This window comes from Heteronotia binoei, chromosome 4 (genome assembly GCF_032191835.1).
Source record: "Heteronotia binoei isolate CCM8104 ecotype False Entrance Well chromosome 4, APGP_CSIRO_Hbin_v1, whole genome shotgun sequence".
Taxonomy (NCBI): Eukaryota; Metazoa; Chordata; class Lepidosauria; order Squamata; family Gekkonidae; genus Heteronotia; species Heteronotia binoei.
This window is the reverse complement of record NC_083226.1, coordinates 27,993,923-28,020,585: the sequence shown is the minus strand read 5'-3', so window position 1 is coordinate 28,020,585 and position 26,663 is coordinate 27,993,923. Positions and strand designations below refer to the sequence as shown.

The window sequence follows — 26,663 nt, the reverse complement described above, 5'->3', positions numbered from 1 at the left end:
CAATTGAAGAAAAAGAGAGAAAATAGAATTATTAACAGAATTGTGGTAGATGGAAGAGAAGTGGTTACTCAAGAGGAAATAAAAAGAGAATTTTTCAAGTACTATGCCAAACTGTTTAAAGGTGTTAAAATAAAGGAAGAGAAGATGGATGAATATTTACAAAAGTGAAAAACTGAACCCCTAACTAAAAATATGAGAAAAGTTTTGAATGATCCAATTGAAAAGATAGAAATTGAAGCAGCAATCAATGCAATAGAAAATGGAAAAGCTCCTGGGCCAGATGGATATACAGCTAAATATTTTAAAACTTTTAAGGATGAATTAATACCAAGTTGATGAATATAATAAGAATAAAAGGGAAAGTACCAAATACATGGAAAGAAGCGGTTATTTCGTTGATACCTAAAGAAGATAGAGATGCCACAAATGTAAAAAATTACAGACCAATTTCGTTATTAAATAATGACTATAAAATACTTACAAGAATCTTGGCAGAACGACTTAAACAACATTTGATAAATTTTATAAAGGAAGATCAAGCAGGGTTTCTTCCCAAAAGACAAATAAGAGACAATATTAGGACGGTTGTAAATATTGTAGAATATTATGAAAGACATCCAGAAAAAGAAGTAGCATTATTCTTTGCAGATGCAGAGAAAGCATTTGACAATTTAAGCTGGGACTTTATGTTCGCGGTAATGGAAAAAATGGAGTTGGGAGAAAGTTTTATAAGAATGATAAAAGCAATATACTCCAAACAAAGGGCAAGGTATAAAAGCAATATACTCCGAACAAAGGGCAAGGTTGTGTGTTAATGCAGATCTTACAGAAGAAATGAAAATTAGCAAAGGTACTAGACAAGGTTGTCCACTTTCACCACTGTTGTTTATAATGACTCTTGAAATTTTATTGATGCAGATTCAAGAAGAAAAAGATATACAGGGTTTACGAATAAAGGATGTACTTACAAATACAGAGCGTTTGCTGATGATATAATGTTTATAAATCAAAACCCCATACAAGTTACACCTTTGCTGTTAATTAAAATACAAGAATATGGGGAGTTAGCGGGACTCTCTATAAACAGAGAAAAATCTAAAACTCTGTGTAAAAATATGCAGATGAATAGACAACAAGAATTACAGAGACTAACGGGTTGTGAAGCTACCTCTAAGGTAAAGTATCTAGGGGTGGAGATAACAATGAAAAATATTGATCTGTTTAAAAATAATTACGAGAAGTTATGGCATAAAATGGATGAAGATATGCTAAAATGGAATAAACTTAATCTGTCATTGCTGGGCAGAATAGCTGCAATTAAAATGAATATTCTACCAAGGATAATGTATTTGTTCCAAACTATTCCTATTGTGAAGGATGCCAAACAATTTGATAAATGGCGTAGGAAAATTTCGGAATTTATGTGGGCTGGGAAGAAGCCAAGGATTAAAATGAAAATTCTGTCAGATGCAAAAGAGAGAGGCGGATTTCAATTACCAGATTTAAAATTATATCATGAAGTAGTTTGCTTAGTGTGGATGAAAGAATGGATAACGCTTTTAAACAAAAAACTTGTAGTGTTGGAAGGTCACAGAAATAAATTTGGCTGGCACGCATATTTGTATTATGGAAAAAAGAGGATGGATGGTCTTTTCTCTCACCATTATATAAGAAGCAATTTATTAAACACATGGACAAAATACAAGAAATATGGAGATGAAAGAAGACCTTTATGGATAGTGCCAGCTGAAGTAATAAAGATAACGGCTGAGATAGATGAAGAAAAATGGCTGTCATATAATCAATTGTTAAAAATACAAAGTGGAAAAACAGAACTGAAAACTGCTGAAGAATTGAGTCACAAATATGATTGGTTTCAAATGCAACAAATAAAGAATGGTAGAGAATGACATTAAAACTGAAGGAATAAGGAAAGAGCAAACAGAAATGGAAAAAGTTCTGCTTGGAGACAATGATAAACTAATTTCAAAAGTATACAAATTACTTTTACAATGGTCTACAGAAGATGAAGTAGTGAAATCTCAAATGATTAAATGGGCAATTAATGGAAATAAAGAAATAAAGATGGAATTTTGGGAATATCTGTGGAAGAACTCTATGAAACTCGCAACATGTCAAAGTATTAAAGAAAATTGTTTTAAGATGATGTATAGATGGTATATAACTCCTTAAAAATTGGCAAAGATGAATAATAAGATGCCAGACAGATGCTGGAAATGTAAAAAGCATGAAGGTTCTTTCTACCATATGTGGTGGACTTGTAAAAGAGCTAAAATGTTTTGGCAGATGATTCAGCAAGAGATTTCTAAGATCTTGGGATATGAGTTTAACAAAGTTGCAGAGACTTTTCTGTTGGGACTACAAATGGAAACATTTCCAAAAGAAGATAGAACTTTAATCTGGTACTTGCTCTCAGCCGCTAGGACATTGTATGCGCAGTTGTGGGAGCAAGAAAAAATACCAGAAAAATGGGATTGGATTATAAAAGTTATGACATTGAGTGAAATGGACAAATTAACAAGAATATTAAGAGACTATGATTTGGAAGTTTTTAAGATGGAGTGGAAGAAGTTCAGAAGATAGGTAGAAAAAGAGTGGAAAATAAAAGGACATTGGACAATTTTTGATAATGATTAAGTTTTAAAAGAAGAATATAACTTTTGGTTTTCTTAATAGTTAAGGGTACCTTTAATATTTGTTGGGGGGTTTTAGTAAATAACACTGGCGGGGGTCAAATAACGGGGGGAGGGGTGGGGGGAAAGTAAGATATGGGGTAGATAATTTTTTTCTTTTTAAGTTGTAGGATATTGATATAGATTTGCTACCATATGTTACCAATAAAATTGTTTATAACCCCCCCCCCCCCAAAAAAAAGACTGGCATCTTACAGAACTCCTAATTAAAGACCTTTGCATCACAGATCACCAATTAGGTAGATCTTTGTGACTGGACCAAGGAGATTGTAGGGAAGTAGATTCCTTTGCTTTCAATGCTGGCTTCTATATAAAACTGGTCTCCTGTACCACAGATCGCACTCATTTAAAAATGTACAAACCCACCAACTTCCATTAGACAAAAAAAACAATCCTAAACAGGGTTACATTCTTCTAAGCCTACTGATGCCAATGGACTTAGAAAGGTGTTAACTCCACTTAAGACTGTACTGAAAGAGAGAGATAGGAGAGACCACACATTTGCAATGTGTGCTTGTACACATGTGTGTGTGTGTGCACACGCACACATGTGCATCCAAGTCCCACTGAAATACAAATATTGGTTGACCGTTGAAAGCTTTGGCTCTCCCTGAACAAAGTTTTAATAATCAAAATTCAAAAAAGCAATCTCAAGGAGGAAAGTCAAATGCAAACAACAGGAAGGTATAATTAATATAAAAAAGAACAGTGGCAAAAAGATTCTGCCATTTATGCCCAGCTTTATATAACATAAAGTTTCACAATTATTTACAGGTATTGATTATCTCTTTTCAATTACTTAATCCTCAAGTAACATTTCAGTCAATTATGGTGCCTCTTGTGCATTCCCATGTCTCTCTCAATCTATAGCATAACCATCAGCCCCCAGTTCCCCATGGCATTTAAAGAGAAAACCCCTTTGACACCAAAAAGATTTTAGGATTTTAGCTTTCCCTTACAAACAAATACAAATAAATAAATACAGACTTATGATAATGAGCAACAAAGAAAAGTTATATAGAGATAGATACAGAGGTATCCCCCTCTATCAATAAACAGAGCTGTTCTTAGTTCATTATCTCTCTGGGACAGGCGACCTCTGGCTCTGTCCTGCAGCTATTATCCTCCTCTAAATCCATGCAATGAAATCAACCAGTATAAAACACGGCTAATTAAATTCTTATCTTCATCATTGTTCTGGATGCCTAACAAAAAGAAAGAAAGCATGCCAAATATCTACTGTGTGTATTGTGTATATTTAGGACATACTGGAAGCAGAACAGAGGCAAGCTCTCTCCTGTTGCAATCAATGGTATGTCCACAAAAGACATTAATTTATACCAAATTGACAGCAGGACTTAAACTCAACAACTATTTTAATTAATTGTCTTATACTTGAATCTGCTGGGGGCCTTTCTGCTCAAAGTATCCAAAGCCAATGTAGATATCAAGAACATCCAATCTGATATGATAATGTAACAAACATATATTTGAAAAGCAACTGCTAGAGACTCAACAACAATCAAGAAATTAACCACTGTCAACACAAAGCCACGGGAAAACTCTTAAAAACACAAAAATTCTCAACAATTCACAGAAAGTATATAAGGAAGTACCCCCACAATGTCTAGACAGTGCATTCAATAACATGAGCACCCCAAAGATCCATCTGTAGTGAGGTGACAGGGAAAAGAGCTGCTTTAACCAATGTGAAAAAAACCAGGAAGCACATAAAGGAGAAGCTGTTCCCTAAGGCATCAGGGACAAGGTGCTTTAGGGACTTGCATACCTTAAGCCCAGAATTCAAATGTCAAAAGCAAAACAATTCTGAAAAAATTGCAACGCCTCTTTCAATAACATATCAATGCAGACATAGTTCATTGCAACAGGTATAACACACATTTTCCCAAAAGTCTCCATTTTTAATATACTCTCTGGTCACCATATCAAACATTTCTTACCTGTCACAATAGGATATGATTGTGGTCCTGGAACACTGGCTCCTATATCAGTTGAAGCAGGGCTTGATAAATTGGCCTTCATATCATCTAATCCACCAGCTAATGATGCCATGGCTGAATATTCTGTAGTCTGGGGGTGGAGGAAAAGAACACAATTTAAGGCATCTTTGGGGGTTTAGCAATCTGTGTCTAATGCATAATAAAAACAATAAGGGTTTCTTTTTAACCTTATGAAGTATAAGGTACATTTTTTGTTTCAGCACCAGCAGGTTATAGAAAGGTTTTCAGCTAGAGTTACCAACCTCCAGATGCAGACCAACCTCCAGATGCAGACCAAAGATATCTTGGAATTACAACCAATCTCCAGATGACGGAGATTGGTTCCTCTGGAGAAAGTGTCTGCTTTGGAGGGCAGACTCTGTGGCATTATGCTCCACTGAGGTCATTCCCCTTCTCCAGGTTTCACCTGCAAATCTCATAGAATTCCCCCAATCTAGTGCTGGCAACTCTTTTTTCAACCCGGCAACATGAATTGTGCAAGGCTCAATTTATCTAGCTTGTTGAATACAGGTTGGCAGACACCAGTTCTGTGCTTCAAGAAGTTTTGATGTTCCTTTTCCCCAACCTCTCTTTATCTAAAAACACAAGGAGGCTTCTAAAAAGTTAACTCACAGTGCAAGAAAAAAAAATGTTGTATGAATCCATAAAACTTGGGCTCTAGAATGTCATCATGAAGCAACATATATGAACAGTATGGTTCAGCATAATAATAGAAATTTACCCACTTGGGAGTTCTGTGTTCCCCAATGATTTCAAGTTTATCTAATTCATTACCCATCCCTGTTGGTTTTTCTTAATACAATTCATTCTTTATTTAGTGACATGTTATATTTATCTATTTATTTATTTATTTATTTACTTGCTTACTTAATATATAGTCCACCTTTCTTGCTATGACTCAAGGCAGATTATAGGACTTTAAAGCAGTGTAATCAAACAGCATAAAACAACCAATGAAAATGCAACCAGATTTTTAAAAAGGTAAAGGTTGTCCCCTATGCAAGCACCAGTCATTTCCAACTCTGGGGTGACGTCGCATCACGACGTGTTCACGGCAGACTTTTTACAGGGTGGTTTGCCATTGCCTTCCCCAGTCATCTACACTTTCCCCCCAGCAAACTGGGTACTCATTTTCCCGACCTCGGAAGGATGGAAGGCTGAGTCTTGAGCCAGTGACTACATGAACCCAGCTTCTGCCGGGGTCAAACTCAGATCGTGAGCAGAGAGGTTGAACTGCAGTACTGCAGCTTTACCACTCTGCACCATGAGGCTCTTTCAGCAACCAGATTAGGATTATAGAATTAAAGAACAATGAAAATTACAAGATAAAACAAATGTATACCTTAAACAATACAGAACATGGGTTACAAGGTATGTGACAATGGAATAAAAGTAGGTGGCAGTTGTAGCAAACCAGCAAAAGAACCATTGCAAAGAGAGACAAGCCAGCTCTGTGTGGACAACAGCAGCAGTTAGAAAATCTCATGATTAAAATACTTGCAGTCTGTGTTTAAACCTGTTCAGGCCTTATTTTGGGCAGGTGCTCACAGGAGCAGAGCTCTGGAACCTCTAAATTTTGTGCTTTCTTTCTTACCACCACCCCCCCCCCCAAAAAAAATACTTGCTTCTGGGCTCCATTGTTCAAACCCCCTGTGAGAATTTTGCTGCACTATAAGATTTGGCAAACTTTCTAATATTTTTCCCCGCAAAAAAATGGAAAAATAACCAAAACAAATAAAGTACATGGATGGGAATCTTCATCATGGCCACATTGGAGAAAGTAATTTTAAAAGTATGATGGGAGTAAGGTTTTATTATGACAATAATAATTCAAGAAGCATTTTAAGGGATACGCTAAACTGATATAATTTAATGCACCTTCCAGTGATGTCAGGTATGTGTGACTTACACAGATGAGTTGTGCTAACAAGCTCTAGCACCTCTTTTTCTACAAAGTAACCCCTGAGCCTGTTTACATAGAAGAATGTCTCCTAAATTCAGAATGTGCATTCCATTCCAAAGCATATAAATCTCACGAAATTCCCATGGAACACACTGCCAAACAGGTGTGGATGGGACTGCAGCCTCAGTGCCTGATAAAATTGTATAAAACAGCTGCCTAAAATTATACAGATTATAGATCGGGGGGGGGGGGCTGTTGCATTTATTTTTTCTTTCCTGATGTGGTCTCTTATTACATATATGACTTGTTCTGTAGAAGCTTGTTTACTGCTGCTGTTGCAATAGACATTTTGAAAATGTTGTTGTTTGTTTTATCTCCAGGCCATTTGCCAAATGTTCTGTGGGAAGGCCAGGATTTGGTGCTGGCTGCCAGATGTATTACAAGTAAAACTGGGATTTTAAAGTAAAAATCAGCACCATCACTTTCTCATTTTAATTTACAGTGTGCACACATGATGCTGCCAAGTTCCTGAGCTCAGCTTCACCTCTGCACAAGAGACTGTGGAGTGCATGTATGCTATTCCTCTGTAGGCAACACCTAACCACCATTCAGTTGAGCAACCTGGGGGTGGAAGCTATGTGAGGATGCTCATCCACCGACTTTCCTATGTAACTTCCTCATGCTACCCTAGATCCCCAGTAGTGGCTCAGCATACATCAACCTCTAGAGTAAAATGAAAGCTTTTGCTTTGAGCTGTTGGTTCTAAAGACCAGTACATTCTACATTCCATTTCCAACTTCCATCAGGCTCTGACCGCATCCAGGAAAAGTTGTGGTCAATGGAAGCACTGAGTGAATGATTACAGAGATTCATAGTTCCAGCATCAGTGAGTCATTGTGGTCAGCACCTGAAGCCATCTAGTCTTGACTGCTACAAAAAGGCTGCTTAGGGCAGCACTCCATGTGCCTTGGCCCTATATCCAGGACTGTGTGTCCTCTGCACTGGAAAAGTTATAATCAAAAATCCTTCACAGGTTAACCTCTCCTTAGGGCTGCCAGGAAATGCTTGGAGATTTGGGGGGGCAGAGTTTGGGGAGGGTGGGGTTTGGGGAGGGGAAAGACCTTATTGGTATGTAATGCCACAGAGTCCACTCTCCAAAGCAGCCATTTTCTCCAGGGGATCTGACCTCTGTCCTCTGGGGACCACTTGTAATAGTGGAGATCTCCAAATAGCACCCAGCAGTTAGCAACCCCGTTTGCACCAAGAAAAGGCTCAATTCTACAACTTGTGTAAATTGTGACAATTTGCAAGATTTATCTTATTTTGCTCAATTTATTCTGTGCCTGCTTCATCATGGGGGGAAAGAAAGAAAAGCAGCACTGAAGTTGCATTCTCGACATTGGAAATTTTAACTAGCATTTCTGTGCTGTCCATATAGGTTGCCATTTCTGTACAACCATAGGGGCTAGAAATGAAGAAGGAGAAGGAAGAAGAAAGAAGAGGAAGAGGAGCAGCAGCAGCAGCAGCTGAAATTCATAGGATGCTGAATTCTATGGTCAGTAGCACAATTTACAAATTAGATTGCTTGTGCCACTAGAGTTGTAGCAAACAAACAGTCTTGAAGATATGATTCTTTCCCCTCCACTTCGAGCAACATATCCTATTAATGCATTGTTGTTCATTCTCCCATTTGTGCCTTCTAGAGCATTTTGATATATTCCCCCATTATTTATTGTCAGCAAACCCTCTCAAGAACTGCAGCAACTTTTCCTTTCCTACATACTTCAGCATCTATAAGTTTTCTCCTGTCCTTACCTCTGTCCTACTTTACTGTCTTTTGATTGCCTACCTCCAGCTCTGTCTTTAAGATTGTGAGCCCCCTTGTGGCAGGGGGTGGTGACACAGCTAAACTCTGCACAAAGCATTAATACACTGTAATGCCTGCAAAACATATTTGACCAGAGACTGTAACAGGGTAGGAAGGAAAAAAAAATGTCTATTGTGGAAGCAAATATGAACAAAGGGACTTCTGGGTAGTGTTGGCTTTATTAAATGCCCTTCAGGTCTCTGAAAAATTACCATCTATCCACAGCTTATGTCATCAATTAGGGTTGCCAACCTCCAGGTAGTAGAAAAAAGCACGAGGCTTCCATGATTACCAGCCTCACTCAACAATAAGAGTCAAAGAAACTATCAAAACATATAATATGTAGTGAAAATAAGCATAGAATCAATGCAATCATTTATACAAAATGGAACCACCAAAAATAAAGTCCAACTCATAAGCAATCCAATGTTGTCTTCTTGCCAAAGAATTCGACGGTGAAGTGAATTGGAAAATCTGAAATGGATTTGTGAAGCTTGAAGAAGCAACTGCGAAACAAGGACATTAGTACAGGCTTGTTGCAATAACTGGACTGCTGGCTGCTGTATAAATCAAATTTGGACTGTTGTGACATCATCCTTCACTTCACCATCGGATTCTTCGGCAAGACAGCATTGGATTGCTTATGAGTTGAACTTTATTTCTGGCGGTTTTTGAAGTGTTCCTTTTTGTATAAATGACTGCATTGATTCTATGCTTATTTTCACTACCTATTATATAAGTTTTAAGTTTCCTTGACTCTTATTATTGAGGGAGGCTGGTAATTATGGAAGCCTTGTGCTTTTTTCTGCTACCCATCACCATGATTCTCTTTTGGGTTTACTCAACCTCCAGGTAATAGCTGGAGATCTCCCACTATTATAATTGATTTTCAAGTGACAGAAATCAGTTCACCCAGAGCAAATCTGCTTCTGAAAGTGACCTCCTCAGGCTCCACCCACAAAATCTCCAGGTATTTCCCAACCTGAAGCTCACAATCCTAGCCATCATCCATGTAAGGGATGTACAAACATGTGAAGCTACCTTTTACAGAATCAGGCCATTTGTCCATCAAGGTTACTATTGTTTATTCAGACAGGCAGCAGCTCTCCAAGGTCTCAGTTGAAGTCTTTTCTGTTACCTATTACCTGATCCTTTTAAGTGGAGATGCCAGGGATTAAACTCGGGGCCTTCGGAATGCAACGCAGATGCTCTACCACTAAGCTACAGCCCCTGCTCCAAAAATACACATAGCATAAACCTCTCATTTTGATTAGTTTAAAAAAAAAATGAAACTGGACTTATTGTTTTATTGGTATATCAACTGGGTTTAGTTTCCAAAATATCTAAATAGCTAAAAGTAAGCTTTCCTTACTAACAGACATACTGGATCAAACCAGAGGTCTATCCTGTCCAACATCCTATTTCCAACAGTGCCCACTCCAATGCCTCAGGGCCACAAGCAGGGCCTGTTGGCAACAGACATCCCTAACTGACGAGTCCCCAGATAGATCCAGGCAGGCAGCCATGATGGTCTGAAGCGATAGAACAAACTTGGAGTCCAGTAGCACCTTTAAGACCAACAAATAGGAAGCATAGCCTAAAGGAAGCAATAGATCTATCCTGCATAAATATTTGTCCAAATAAGTTATTTGTCCTTTTAAATATAATAATCTAATGCTACAATCTTGAGTCATATGTAACTCAACAATACTTGGATATGAACACCTTTCAGCATTTGTTAGCAGCAGAATTCCATTTTATCCTAGGGTTGCCAATCCCCAGGTTGGGGCAGGGGATCCCCCAGTTTGAAGGCCCTCCCCCCACTTAAGGGTCATCTGAAAGTGCAGGAAGCAGAGGGAAATGTCTGCTGGGCACTCCATTATTCCCTATGGAGACCGATTCCCATAGGGTATAATGGAGAATTGATCTGCGGGTATCTGGTGTTGATTTTTGAGATACAGGCACCAAATCTGCAGCATAACATCCAGTGCCTATCCTCAAAACACCCCTCCCCCAAAGTTTCAAAAAGATTGGGTACAGGGGGTCCAATTCTATGAGCCCCAAAAGAAAGTGCCCCTGTCCTTCATTATTTCCAATAATGGGAACTTGGGAAGGTATTTAAATGGAGTGATGGCCAGAACTCTCTTTGGAATTCAATTGTGCTTGTCACACCCTTACTCCTGGCTCCACCCCAAAGTCTCCTGGCTTGACCCCCAAAGTCCCCAGATATTTCTTGAACTTGGCCACCCTATTTTATCTACACCATCATTCATAGCAATGGTTAACAAAGCCACTTTCCATATGATTTTGAGTATTGGAAACGATATGATAAAGCTAACTCCAGAAAAGCTCTGTTTGACCAGAGATGATGATGATGGAAAGCACCTTCAGCTTGCAGCTGACTTAACCATGACTCCATAGGGTTTTCAAGACAAGAGATGGACAGAGGTTCATCTTGCCATTGCCTGTTTCTGCCTAACAACCCTGAACTTCCTTCATGGTCTCCCATCCAAGTACTAACTATGGCCAACTCTGCTTAGCTTCTAGAATCTTGTGAGACTGGTCTAAGGTGGGCCATCCAGGTCAGGACATCAGAGAGGATAGGCAAGAAGAATGAGTTTATATTTGTTGAGAACTACTTTTCTCTATCCCACCTCCCAACTGGAATATCTGCTGTTTTTATAGCAACTTGTTTTTAATATAGCTTTGATTGATAGACAGACAGGCTGGATGTATGATTTGTTTTTACTAGATGGCCAGCTCAGGTGGGTTTATGCAGAGGCAACATATACATTCCCTGAGTAAGTAAATAATAAATACATTATATCATATGTCCACTTGTGCAATACATTGAAGTTGTTCATTATGCATGTATAGCTAACTGTATTTGATGGCTGTTGTACTATAAAATAAGACAAAGAATTTAAAATAAATTATTTTGTACACCATGACCAGCCATGGATATATTGTACTACCTTCCACTCTTACATTATTATCTGTATGAAGCCACTCAGCAAAATCCTGAGAAAGTTAGTTGTGCTTACATCCCATTGAAATGAATGATACTGAAGTGAAATCAATCATGGCTAACTTGTTTCCATTTCTTTCAACAGCACATAACTTTCTCCAAGTTGCAGTAAGCATCCTCTGTTGGTCTGGCATGAATGTCTTCTCACTTTTACTTTGGAGGAAAATGCTACCTCCTTCGTTTTCAGTTTCTACATTTATTTAGAACCCCGTTTAATTACCACATATTAGGAAAAGACTTCTTCCTCTCATGTCAGATATTAATATCGGTTTCATTTCATTCACTCCTTTAGGTAGCAAAGACACCACAGCTGGCAGTTCAGTGTAGTTATAATAAGAAAGCCCTAACACAACAGACCATGGGTCCACTTAGTTCAGCATCCTGTTTCCCTGTGTAGCCAACCAAATGCCTCTTGGAAGCCCAAAGAAGGCAGGAAGGCAGCCATTCTTCCTTACTGTCACCCAGCAATGATAGTATACTGCTTCTGAAAATGGAGGATCCATTTAGCCATATCAGCTAATATTCATTGATGGAACAATCCTCTATAAATGTTTAATCCAGAGATGGCCAAACTGTGGCTCGGAAGCCATGTATGGTTTTTTCACACATATTGTGTGGCTCTTGAAGCCCCAGTCACCTGTCAGCAGGCTTGGAGAAGGCATTTAAAGTTAAAGTTACTTACTTTCCACTTCTCCCTCCCTCCTCCCATCTATTTGCCTGCCTTCCTTCCTTCCTACTCTCAAACATCTGACATTCATGTCTTGTGACTTTCAGTCATTTGACATTTATTCTATGTGGCTCTTATGTTAAGCAAGTTTGGCCACCCCTGGTTTAATGCAGTGACCACCACCACAGCTTGCAGCAGTGAATTCCATAATGTCAGGGATGCACTGTGTAAAGAAGTGCTTTCTTTTGTCTGTCCTGAATTGACTGCCAGTCAGTTTCATTAGCAAGAGAGCTGTTTGCACAGAGCTCTGCCAGCCAGCTGGCCCAACTTTTCCACGGTCCAGGCCAAATCAGTCAAATGACAAAATGTGTTAATTTTGTTTCTCATTGATTGACAACTGCACCTTTTGCTTCTCACCCAAAATTGCACATGGTTTATTGTCCATCCAGGAACAACTACCACGGACTTATATCAATATGGCATGTAAATAATGTGTAGCCTTCCACTTCAGTTTCGTAAAATAATCACACTAGCAGACCATGCACATTTCCCAGGATCACTGCTATGTGAGTAAAACACTGTAGAAACTTCTACCTAACCACACTGATGCGTCACCCTTCCCACCCTTCAAAAGCTTGCTATTGTACACCCATTAAAACCCTACTTAAATCAAGCTTAGGCTTCTTTTTTATCATTATATTTTTACTACAAACACCACTGTAATAACCACCTAATCAGCTTCATGGCTGAACAGCAAGGGCTGGAACCCAGACCACCACAGTCTAAGAGCAAAACTTTGTCCACTATGCCATTTCATTCCTCAGGCAGGGCCGACCCCACCACTAGGCAAACTAGTGGGGCACCAAATTGGGTGCCCCCCATGTGACTCAGTGATGCTATCAGTGTGGATGTGGAGAGTGCCAGAATTTAGCCTTGCTAGGGTGTCAGTCTAGGATCAGCCCTGCCCTTAGGCAAAAAGCAATTATTGGCTTTCATATATGTAGCTGTGGTAACATTCAGTGCTTGGCAAGCTATTTTTCACATTACTGCCCCCTTTTGAAGCCTTGACTTGGATCACCCAGGCTGGCCCAATCTCATTGGATCTCAGAAACTAAGTAGAATCAGTACTAGTTAGTACTTGGATGGGAGACCAGCAAGGAAGTCCAGGGTTGCTGTGCAAAGGCAGGTAATGGCAAACCACCTCTGAACGTCTTTTGTCTTGAAAACCCTACTGGGTCTCCATCAGTCAGCTGTGACTTGATGGCACTTTACACACATGTATGTACTTTATGCATACTTTTTGAAAAGTACTTAGGAATGTGCCTGTATAGCTAGTTTCATTATGAAAATAAGCTCTGCAATAGTCACAAGAGTGGGAAAGGTAAGAAAGATATTTGCTAAAAATCTTAAAAAATGAAATTCTTCAACTTTCCTTAATGCTAATAGTACTACTGAAAGCAGAAGAATTTCATTTTTGAGATTATTAGCTAACATCAATGTAATATTATTCCTACTAAGGAGTCCTGTTTCATGCATGTTATTTGAACCCATGGCAGTTCTTTGGAGGAGGGGGGAATTATGAAAATTTTGTGCATGTTAGCTACCAGCTTATCAGCAGTTGACCATCTAACAATGCAATCCCATGCAGTTACTCCAATCTAAGAGCATTGATATCAGTGGACTTAGACTGATGTAACTCTGCACAGAATTGTACTGTAAATTGGCTGCCACGTGCAGGCTAACTTCTGGCACCCTCCCCTCCGCACTGATAACACCACCAAGTCCCATGGGGGCACCCAATTCGGCACCCTAGGCAACCAACTGATTTGCTTAGTGGCAGGGCCAGCCCTGAGGAAGGTGGCATGATATAGCCCAATCTCATCAGAGCTAAGCAGGGTTGGTACTTGGAAGAGAGACTGCCAAGGAAGACTCTGCAGAGGAAGGCAATGACAAACCACTTTTGCTTTTCACTTTCCTTGAAAGCCCCTTGCTGAGGTTGTCAAAGTGAGCTGAGACTTGATGGTAGTACACACAGAGAGGCACCGTGACTTGAAGTAGTTACATGAAAAAAACATCCACTGTTGACCTAACAGCATCTCTCACAAATGCCCTGTTAAACTATCCTACCTGCATATATTTCCATATCCCAAAAGTGGTCCAGAAACACATAAGAAGAGACTGGCTGTATCAAATCGGGGTCCATCTAGTTCAGCATCCTACTTCCCAGAGCAGCCAACATTGCCCTGAGGAGCCAATAAACAGAGTAGAGAGGCCAAGGCCTCCCTCTGACATTGCCTCCTAGCACTGGTATTCAGAGGTTTACTGTTCTGAGTTTAGCAGTTAGTCATCTTGGTTGGTAGCCATCAATGGACCCATGAATTTGTCAGAAGGAAGCAAGCAAGCGGGATTTATACCCTGCCCTTCACTTGGAGTCTCAGAGTGGCTTACAGTCTCTATAATATAGTGGGTCCCATGCAGTGCTGAGGCGAGGTGGTAGTGATCATAGTTCTTTTATTATATACAGCATAGTATAGCGCTGCACTCAAAGACTGAGAACTGGACCAGTGTGGCCAACTATATATATATATACACTCAAAGTTCCCGCGCTAGCATGCTACTGGGCCATTCAAACCAGCAGGGGCTCATGATTGGAGCAGGGCAGCAGGGATTTGGATCCTGCTGCCTATTGTTCCTGAGTCCCCAAGCTCAGTCCTACAGACTCCAATGAGCCAGGCAAGAACTCCATATAAGAGTCACATTTTAGATCACACATACAACAATCTCCTTCCCTTCCTCTCCCCACAACAGGTACCCTGTGACATAAGTGGGGCTGAGAGAGCTCTCAGAGAACTGTAATTGGCTCAAGGTTACCTAGCAGGTTACCTTCATGTGCACAGAGTGGGGAATCAAACCCAGTTCTCCAGATTAGAGTCCACCGCTCTTAACCACCACACCATCGGATGAAACACAATAGTTAAACAAGATACAACTTACTACAAAAGAAAACAAAAACATCAGATGATGATGCAGATTACTGCAGGCTAGAACCACAAGGCTATTGGCGATTTAAAACAGAGAACTGCTAAACCATCTAAATCAGGGGTGGCCAACGGTAGCTCTCCAGATGTTTTTTGCCTACAACTCCCATCAGCCCCAGTCAGAATGGCCAATGGCTGGGGCGGATGGGAGTTGTAGGCAAAAAACATCTGGAGAGCTACCGTTGGCCACCCCTGATCTAAATCAAGTTTCTTCCACTGCAAAGAAACTGTATTCTTCCCTTTCACATACTGGGGCCTGGGCCACAGATTTAAACACTAAACAATGTAACTTGATTACTAATTCTAAAGAGACTTTCAAAGAATATAGAAGAGGCCCAGATAAGCAACTGCATTGATCAGTTCATGGCTGATTTCCTGGTTTCTGAAATGTTTTGTTTCCTTTAAGAACAAAGCAGTAACTCATATAGCCTTCAACATACATTGTTTTGCGTTTATCCGGAGATGCTGATGGTTTTTTTTTTAAGAAAGAAGCATTTTCAGGGTTTACAAAATCATCTCAGGGGAGCCTAATATGACTATGCACTGACTGGATCTTGAGTCATATGAATTGGCTTGCAGATCAAATCAATCCACTTAACCCAACACTGTTTCCAGCTTTAGCCAGTCAGACACTAAGAAAGTGGTGATGGGCATCTCCTATTTTTTTTTTTTTGTCCTCACCATTTCATACACTACATCTGTTCATAGAGGTTCTGTTCTGCTATCATAATTTATAACAAGCAGTGGTAGGCCAATCCTCCATGAATTTCTCTAATCCCTTTCCTTAAAGCTACCTAAGACTCCCATCATACCCAAGCCACAGAGGAGCTACATCTCTGTTGTAATATCCCACAACCATAGTGTGTTAGGGCAACCAACTCTGGATTGGGAAATTCCTAGAGATTTGAGGGTAGAGTCTGTAGAAGGCAAAATCTGGGGAGGGAAGGGAGTTCAGCAAGGTATCATGCCATAGAGATCACGCTCCAAAGCAGCTGCTTCCTCCAAGGGATCTCCGTCATTTAGAGATCAATTGGAATTCTGGAAGATCTCCACGCTCCATCTGGAGGTTGACAACCTTACCAATGTGTGAATGACTACTACAACTACATGAGTGGGGCTGATCAGGAGGGCTTTCAAGTAGGTGTGAGACTTCAGCCTTCATTTGCTAATCATTATTGTGCCAATTTACCAAGACCCTACAAAATGGCACAAGATGGCAGTGTGGGAGATGGAACTAAGGTTGTACTTCCCATCCTGAACTAGATTTGTCTCACCTTTCTTTTCTCCTTCATCCCTTGCTTCAAACTTTGTGCTGTCACCTTAGTCCATTACTTCATCTGCATTTTTCCTTCAGGCCCCTTCCTCTCCATCAGTCCTACATGCAGAGGTCCTCACAGAATTTTAACAACTGCCACTGTTGATCTGCCTGCCAGTAGACTCCTTCTACATCTTTATATTTTACAGCAGAATCCAATAGACACTCTCCCAGGAGGGATATGCCCTTAGGTATGGCAGACATTGTCCCTTTCCCTAGGTGTGTTTGTTGCCAGGCAACCAAATAGCAAGGGAATGAATAATGGTCTTTGTGACATCAAAAGCCACAGCACCTATCCTTACTTGCTGCTATCTCTGTTTGATTCCTTGTGTTGGTTGCAAGTAGAATGGGGTTTAATCTAAGAATTCCTAATGCCACAAAGGCAGTGGAAGCCCCTATTCCTCATACAACCAAGCAGGGCTTTTTTTGTAGCAGGAACTCCTTTGCATATTAGACCATACCCTCCTGATGTAGCCAATTCTCCTGGAGCTTACAGTAGGCCCTGTACTAAGAGCCCTGTAAACTCTTGGAGGATTGGCTACATCAGGGGTATGTGGCTTGATATGCAAAGGAGTTCCTGCTACAAAAAAAGCCCTGTAACTAAGCACATAAAAAACACAAGTTGCTATATAATTGAAGAAGACCCATGGTTCAATAGAAAAGTAACTTCTTGGCATGCAGAATGTTCCCAATTCAATCATTGGCATCTCCAGTTAAAAGGATCAGGCAGTAGATGATGCAAAAAAGCTCAGCCTGAGACCCCAGAGATCCACTGCCACTCTGAGCAGACAATACTGACCTTGATGGACCAATACTCTGACTTGATGTAAGACAAATTTGTGAATTCATGGTGTTTGGGCCTACATCACCCAATAAAAATAAGATACACTCCAGTTTCTTCACTTTTCTAGTCTGAATTTCTCTGAGCCATCTTAAATTTCTTAAACCTTTTGATTTTCTGAATATTAGTTGAATAATTATATAAACACTGTAATATTTTTGTAAACTGAACAGTTAAGCATGTCAGTTTTCATCCAGGGCTTTTTTAGTAGCAGGAACTCCTTTGCATATTAGGTCACACACCTCTAATTCAGCCAATCCTCCAAGAGTTTACAGGGCTCTTAGTACAGGACCTACTGTAAGCTCCAGGAGGATTGACTACATGAGGGGGATGTTGCCTAATATGCCTAATATACCTAATATGCAAAGAAGTTCCTGCTACAAAAAAGGCCCTGTTTTCATCCACCCCTCTCCCTAAGACCCAGTGCCAGGTATAGAGGAGAACCATGCAAACAAAGGTAGATGTTCCACTGACCAGTATGTTCTGTTGAAGAAGCAAGCCAAATTTTCAACTGAAAAGCCACATGCCTCTAGAACAATATGATGTCATGGAAATTTCAAATTCCAACTGCCACTGTATCCTCAGTCCTGTGAACTACCTGCCTCTTATCTATATATCTAATTCTGAATCTGAGTGCAAACCCAGAAATCCACATGATGGACTCAGGGCAGACACCAGGGATGCTTCTGCAAATCCAGGTGGAACCCCTAAGTGTAGAATAAAGTCTTAAATTTGGTTGGGGGGGGGGGGGAGAGAGAGAGAGAAACGTTAAAATGTCAAACTCTTAAGAGATTCCCTCATGAGAGTTTGCCATTTTATAAATGACAAAGTAACAATCCAAAATGGCTGCTACTGTTTCATTTTGAATCTATCTAGAGATGAACTGGAAAGAAAGAAGGATTTGGGAATAGGGCTGACAACCCCAAGGTTCCAGAAGGTGTTCCCTCACTTTTGGGGGCTGCAATCCACCGCTGGCCACAACCCACCAAACAGGGACACCATCATGCAATGTTCCTAACTTGATGACATCACGCAGAAGTGACATCACATGATGACCCTCTTGTTTGGGGGCAAAATCTATGGGTTTGTAGCAAAAAAAATCATAGAGGTTTTGTCTGAAATCTAGAGCATAACACACTATGTCACCAATGAGATGATGTCACTTCCGGGATTCCCCCACTGGCAGCCAGGTAGGACCTGGCAACCTTAGCTGGAAATTACACCACATCAAATAACACTCTAGGAACTTCTTCCAATCTCTATGGTACACACAGTATCCTGTCTCCCATTCTTACCCCACCACTCCATTGAGAGAGCACAGGGGGCTGCAGAACTCTGGCAGCGACTTCGCCGATATCACACACACACACACACACTGCTCCTGCCCCCAACCTTACTGCTGTTTGCCAGGCTCAACCTGGAAACCCTGCTTGTGGACCACAAGGCAAAACACAACCCATCAGCCACGTAAGGCAGCTTTGTATACTTCCTGTTTTTATCACCTGCCTAGAATTTCAAAAAGTGTAGTCAAGCACTCAGCAAACTAAAATATGTACCTAATGGACGGCATTCAGTTTTGAGGGGTTGTACTGTGCGTATCATTAGGACCTTTCTCATACAACTATTCTAATTTACAAAACATAAGAATTAGCCAAGAATGTTGGATTTTCTTCTCCACCGACCATGCAGCACCATGATCATTGGGCTAAGCCAAAAGCAGGATACGCAATCTGCCCGGGTACAGCCAGAGTACCCCCTCCATAATCAGGAAACCCGACCTGCTTCATACCTTTAAGCATATGAGTCGGGTGTTTGGTATCCTAAGAAATTACCTGAAAAATGACTGCCTGGGGTTGCACCAAGTACTGCCTCATCAGCATGGAGCACCACTGCCATAGCATGAAGGAGAAAAAAAAACAGAAATGTAAGGAGAATATATTTGTTTCTATAAAGTGTGCAGTGAGTACTTCACAAGAACTATTATTTCTTTAACTGTAGTTCCTGTACCCTAAACTACCAAACTGCAGGAAAAAGACATGTCTATATAACACAAAATAAAATGCAGCTATTGCCTAGCTTTCTATAGTGGCTGGGCATTGCTACAGAAATTTCATCACACTATACTTGACTATGCGCATCCTATGTCCCACCATATTGAAAAGAGTCCAGCATGGGGTTGTTAGCTCCATCTTTAAAAATTATTGGAGACTTGGGAGTAGTACCTGTGGGAGAAGGGGAGGGGGGGCTTAGCAGGGATGGGATCCCATATAATCAGCCCCTACAAGCTATTATTTCCTCCAGGGGAACATCTCTGAAGTCTGGAGATAGTTGCAATTACAGAAGAATTCCTGGCACCACCTTGAGGTTGGCAGTCCTAGTTTACTAGTCACATGCATGGCCTAGGGTTGCAAGACCCCCGCTGGGTTGCAACCCTTTTGTGGGGTGCTTCCCTGCCACCAGCCAGCTAGCCAGTAGGGAGAAATCACACCTCCAACTGGCCTGGAGGTGATGTGATGACATCACCCGGAAGTGACATCATCACATCACCAACGTCACACCGCAGCTCTAGTTTCTTGGCAAAACTCGATGGTAAAATCAGCTAGAAACCATAGCAATTTGCCCAAAAACTAGTGTCACCTCCCCCACAATGTTGCCAACATGAAGATATACCTTCCAGGGGGTGTCACTGCACTGTGCACATGGCAGAAGATGCCAGAAAGGACCCAGAAAAGGACCTGGCAACCCTAACATAGCCTAGCAGGTGCTTTATAGCCCTACCAATTTGATAGCCCCAGGCAGGCTGTAAATGTAGGGTACACTTTTTTGGAGGGCTGCCATACATTGTGAGTAGGCTGCATTTGACGTGCAACATCCACTGATCTGATGGACAAGTCTCACTGAAAAAAGGAATAAAGCAGGGCCATGGGGGCATCACAGATGGTGTGATATTACCTCTGGCAGGGAAACAAAGTAGTGTGATGTCACTTCCCATAAAAAATGGAAGTGACAATCACACCTCTCTAGGAATGAAGGGCAGGGAATGCCCTCCCCCTGCTGGGAAACTGGCAACCCTAAATACTCTGGATATTCATAAATAAGTCAATAATCAATATAAGACCTTCATTCTTCCTCCTCCAAGTTGCTGCATTTGCTATCAATGCAATCTTTTGATTTACTGTTAAGCTCCTCCTGGTGACAACTCCATAGCCCAGTGGTAGAGCACATGCATTCAGTCCCTAACAAATTCACATAAAAAGATTTTAGGTAACAAAGCAAGAGGTGGGCCTCTGCCCAAGACCTTGGAGAGCTGCTGCCAGTCATAGACAGTGCTCTGACTCTACTAGATGGACCAGCAGTCTGACTGAGAATATGTCAACTTTTTATGTTCATCAGTATCTGTCCTGGGGTGGCAAACTTGGGAGGGGGACAAGAGATGTATCAGTCTCCTGCAGGGCTACCATTCTTGGATGGCAGGCTGATTCTGGGCTAGTAGATCACAAGGTATGCAGGACTGTGCAGACTCACTATGGCTACCTACAGGAGTTTAGCAACATATTCACCACGTTAAATGTACTTTCTAAGAATTTATGACTAATAATATGAATAGGAGCTTTTCTTCTTTACCATACTGAAGATATTCAGGAAAATCGCTAGATCAGGGGTGGCCAAACTGTGGCTGTCATATTGTGTGGCTCTCAAAGCCCCTGCCGCCCCATTGGCTGGCTTGGAGAAGGCATTTCTCTCTTTTAAACACTTTTCTAAGCCAAGCCAGCCAGCAGCTTGGAGAATGCATTCATAGTTAAAGTTGCTTTCTTTCCACCTCTCTCTCCCTCCTCCCTCCCCCATCTTCCTTCCTTCCTTCCTTCCTTCCTTCCTTCCTTCCTTCCTTCCTTCCTTCCTTCCTTCCTTCCTTCCTTCCTTCCTTCCTTCCTTCCTTCCTTCCTATCTTACATCTCTCAAACACCTGATGTTCATGTTTATTCTATGTGGCTCCTATATTAAACAAGTTTGGCCAGCTCTGTCCTAGATCATTTTACTCCAAGTTAGAGAATACTTGGAGAATTTACTTTAAATGATAGATTCTGGGAGAAGATATATTATCTCATAGTGCAGACTCCTATCTTCCCCAAAGTAACCATTCCTATAAAAGAACTAAGCTCTACGCCAATAACATAACAAGTCTAATGTTTTACAGTAAAATCCTAAACAGAATTTAACACTTTTCTAAATCCACTGTGATGGCAACTGATTTATGCAATCCTAAAAACCCTTTTCTGGCAGTAAGCCCAGGGCTTTTTCGGGGGGGGGGGAGCAGGAATGCACAGGAACACAGTTCCAGCTGACTTGGTGTCAGGGGTGTGACCTAATATGCAAATGAGTTATTGCATGGTTTTTTCCTACAAAAAATCCCTGTGTGAAACAATGGTGATGTCTGGGGGAGTGACCTAATATGGAAAAAAAGCCTTTAGTAAGCCCCTCTGAATTGACTTGAGTGGAATTCTCAGTAGACCTGTGGAGGATTGTTCATTTAGAATGGTGTAACTGTGCTTAAGACGGCCCGTTAGGAAATTACATTAACTTAGACTACTTCTTAAAACATATACCCAAAGAAAAAAATGGTAGGGTCAAAACCCAGAAATGTCAGCATCAAAAAAGTGTGGGCAAAACAAATTTTTAAAAAATATATTCCTAATTTCTCACCTCTGGATTAGCATAGATGGAAATGATACCACACTGCCAGTTCCTTCACCAGGACCAAGCAAGCGTGGTTCTTGACCTCGTGCATGGTGGTTGGGCCTGCAGTTAAAAGCCAGCTACCCCAAACTCTAAACTGGGTGGGCATAAGTGGCATTAGCAGCAAGTTCTTTATTTTTCCACTCCTTTTGGGGGTGCATGGTGGTTGGGGGGCCCAAATCATGGGATCCAGTCAACTACCCTTGTTGTCCATTAGCTAAGATTATCACCCTTGACAAAACCTATTCCTCTAATGCAGCATTAAATGTACAAAGGAAGAAAAACCATGTAGATGGGGGATGACATCTTACTATTTATTAGATCATCCTCCCAGTAACTTATGTCTACATAAAAAGTTGTTGATTTTGGCCTTTGAATACATGGGTCAAATAACATTGTCAACATTATACAGTGTAAGCTTTCGTTTTAAAGGCTTCTCTGACCCTGGAGGCTGAGGCAAAGTGAAGAGGTTAGATTCCCTACCAGTACATTCTTCGTTGCTTATGAACTCACTTCCCTTTCTTTCCCCAGAAAATAAAAATAGATGCAGGATTAAGGCACTCCACTATTACTACAGACTTCAAACAGACAGTATATTAAGTAGACCACCTGCCGAGTAGAACTGGTGGCCAGTCTGACTTTATGTAATTGCAGCAGTGGTAGATTATAACAATTTGTGGGAGGAGAGAATTCACCCTGCGAATAGGATCTTCAAAGAAATCTGTATGTGGTCTCCATAGAGAAGAGATTATGGATAAATGCCTCAATCGCAAACTCACATTCCTTCCCTGTTACAAACATTGGTCAGAATAATTTGCTATATACATTTATGATCAAAATTAAACATGTCTTTATCAATTTATTGTGACTTCAGAAATTTATAAGCTTGTTAAGAGGACACATCAAATAAACAATGGAAGCGCTCCTTTGTGGCTTAGTATACTGTGGCCTGAATTATATACAGATAAGTATTTATTACTTGTTATTTACTGAGCTGAGTCATTTGAATGGCATAAACACATTGTCTCCTGCCTGAAGTTTTTTTTTAATGGTAGCAAAAGGAAAGTATTACAGTTCTACAGAGCCAGTTCTATACAACCAGTTTTGTGTAGTGGTTAAGTGTGTGGACTCTTATCTGGGAGAACCAGGTTCGATTCCCCACTCCTCCATTTGCACCTGCTGGGATGGCCTTGGGTTAGCCATAGCTATCGCAGAGGTTGTCCCTGAAAGGGCAGCTGCTGTGACAGCCCTCTCAGCCCCACCCACCTCACAGGGTGTCTGTTGTGAGGGGAGAAGATAAATGAGATTGTAAGCCGCTCTGAGTCTCTGATTCAGAGAGAAGGGCGGGGTATAAATCTGCAATTCTTCTTATTCCTCTTCTTATGCCAGTTTAGGAAACTATCACTGTAAACATAATTTCCTGTTATTTGGCCTATATAAAATATTCTTAGACACGGCTCTCTTATTTTTTAGCAGGAATGCACAGGAACACAGTTCTGGCTGGCTTGGTGTCAGAGCTGTGTAGCCTAATATGCAAATGAGTTCCTGCTGGGCTTTTTCTACCAAAAAAGCCCTGTTCTTTTTTTTTCCCCTCCAAAGATGATGAATGTAGTTGGAAATTCTAAGCTGAATGCTGTGTTTTGCACCTCATACTAAAGTTCCATTCATATTTTAGAAACCAAACTATTGCATGATTGAATACAAAATACATTCCAAACCATATGACTGAAACCAAACATTTCCAAATAGTTGCAAGGTATTATATTTTAATATATATTTTCCCTTCCCTCCTATCCATAGCCTTTCCTTGGGTCACATGCTGCTAGGAAAATCCATTTGCAGGGTATATTTAGAAAAACAAATGTCAATGTTTTTAAGTGCATGCATGTAAGCAAAACATTGTAACCCCCTCCCCAAATTAACATCAGCGCAAATCTTTCATCTATCTGCTATCATTCCTATATTAGCTACTACAGTTAAATTATCTGGATTTTCATTACATAAGCAATAATTGGCAATGTCATGTTACCCAAACACAGAATGGGGGGTAGAATATAAAGATTATATTAGCAAGCAGGTTTTTCCACAAAAGCTCTGCTGTCAGCTCACAAGGACTGGAGGAAAAATTGTAACATTTGACATGGTTCGAAGACTTTAATCCAAAGCAGCTCTAATTAATCTCTCCAGCTTTGCAGAACCCCTGTGCCATGTGCAGCTGTACGGGGCACTGATGCTCTTCTGTCTTAAATTTTATAGGAATTGAAATTTGATTACCAGAGCCTCCTCCATGCCTCCCCCAGATCTGAACTGGGAAGATTCTGATGGACCATTTATCAAAAAACGAGTCCTCCCTCACCCCTGTCCTCATCTATCTATCATTTACATCACATTTTCAATTCCACTTTGCACTATCAATGGCACTAATTTTTCTTTGGGGGTAAATCCTATTTACACAGCCAATTATGGCAGCATTCCAAATCCCCTTTGTTTTACATAACATTTGTCAATCGACTTTTCAAAAAAACAGCAGGAGTTCCATGCTAAAGTTGGAATAATTTTCCTCCTTTTGCACAAATTATTTCTAAATCTCCATTTTCTAAAAGATTTCTAAAAAAAATTAGCAGCCGTATTTCATTTTTCCCAAATCCAATTAGAATCTTGACACTCCCTGGAGATCTTTCTTTTAAAGAGTAAGAATTATTTAGTGCATGCTGCCATGAACACTTTCACTCTGATACTTCAGAATAACTGACCTGTTTTTGACCTAAACCTTCTTATTATTTGCATGCCGAAAGCTATACATGCTATATTTCACAGTTTCCTACTAAAATCTGCAAATACATTACAGTCACTCAGAGTCTTTTTTTTTTTGTAAAAGGACCCCAAATCCAATCTAAATGCCTAGAATTTACCTGTTGTTTTCCTTTTATACATATAAATAGCCGCATTTCCATTCTCTCTTTGTTTCTCATTTTCATTTTCTCCTAATATCTGCATGTAAATGTCTGAAAATAGCATCTGTAATTGAGGATTATGAAGTATAGCCAGCTCCTGACAGGCTGCTAAGGAAGATGGATTATCCTCATTTTTCTGTAAATTTTGTCAATTTTGGAATTCATAAGCTATCAACACTGATCAAAATGTGACCGCACAGCTGTGTCAAAAAAGAAAGGAGCAATGACGACGGAGCTCCCTTGTTCTCTGAGAAGATTGGTTCTCTAGTCCATCCCCCAATCCCCCACCCTTACTCCCCTAACATACCCCTCCTGAGCAAGGGAAGAGAGAAAGAGAGAGAGAATAAGAAAACACCATATGCAGGCCATCACTAGCCACTGGTATTTTCAGCTACGGCCCCCTCTCACCCACCCACCCCCAAAATATTTAGATAAACAAATTGAACGTACACAAATCCTCTAGTGCACTGATTCAAATCACAAAGTATAATTTATTGCATGTTCTCCCTTCTTTATTTATCCCTAAGTAGTGAACACAATTTCCATTCAGGAGGTTTGTTATGTTCCACTCCTACCAGACAATCACAGCACACTTGAGGCAATTGTTTAGCCTCTTCCTCTCAATTTTCCCATTACTGGGAGTAAGTACTGTTGGGACTCCTTAATAGCCTGACTGCAGCCCATATCAATAACAGATGAGGTTTAATCGTCCAACACAAAAATTATTTAGGCTCGGTAAGGACATTCAATGTCATTTGCATAATGGCATTTCTATCCCGCGCACCTAACCCATCGTGCATAAACAAGACCCTAGGACCATAAATAATAATAAATCATGACGTCCACACTCCTCTTGCCGTAATAGGAGCCACTCTTTGTAGAAATTATTTCGGCAGAAAATGGGCACTGTAATTTTAAAGACATGTGACAGGCCACAGATTCGTAAATCACACACACCCTCTCACTCTACTGCTCAGTCAGTCAGTCAGTCTCACTCACTCACTCATTCTCTCACACACACAAACAGAAACTACACATTTCTAAAGTAAGAATCAAAACACGTGAACCAATACTAATATTTCTGAGATGTAGCTGAAACGGTTAAATTTTCTCTCTTAATGCTTCTTTAGATTCTTTTTCAGGGTGTTGCCAGTGAATTTGTTCCCACCTCAGCAATTACCTAAACAAAATGAACAACAGTGTGGAGTTTCCCTGTATTTTTAAAGTGAGTATGGTACATGCAAACGCACTGAAGTAAAAATGCAGTGAACAAAGAGCAAAACTAGATCTCTGAAGGGGAGTGGTGGGGGGGAGAGACACCTTGTGGGAGGATTCAGGGAAAGTTTGGATTTTGAAGAAAGGCACTCCTCCCCAAAATACTCAATTTAAAAAAGCCTAAATATACCCTCTGCCTGCACATGCACACTTGAAAGCAGTAATGGCAACTGAAAAGAAAGCACATGTACAATAATGGGAAAGATGAAATAAGGGGAAAATGTTTCAGCCACAAAAGACAGGGAAGAAAGTGGGAAGGGATCCATTTAGCACACAATGGTGTAGCAAAGGAGACTGGTGTGAGTA

General features: G+C 40.5%; 1 protein-coding gene across 2 annotated transcripts in view; it reads right to left on the bottom strand.

The window, feature by feature from the left end:
- PAX5 (paired box 5) overlaps window positions 1-26,663 on the bottom strand; it is a 298,952-nt gene that overhangs the window by 156,659 nt on the left and 115,630 nt on the right. Inside the window, exons 7-8 of one of the 2 annotated variants that reach the window (XM_060237028.1) lie at window positions 19,227-19,283; window positions 4,676-4,805 (exon numbers count right to left, since the gene is read on the bottom strand). In XM_060237028.1, the coding sequence (XP_060093011.1) occupies window positions 4,676-4,805; window positions 19,227-19,283 (187 nt within the window). The remainder of the gene's footprint in view (window positions 1-4,675; window positions 4,806-19,226; window positions 19,284-26,663) is intronic. The other variant, XM_060237029.1, reaches the window with a different exon arrangement.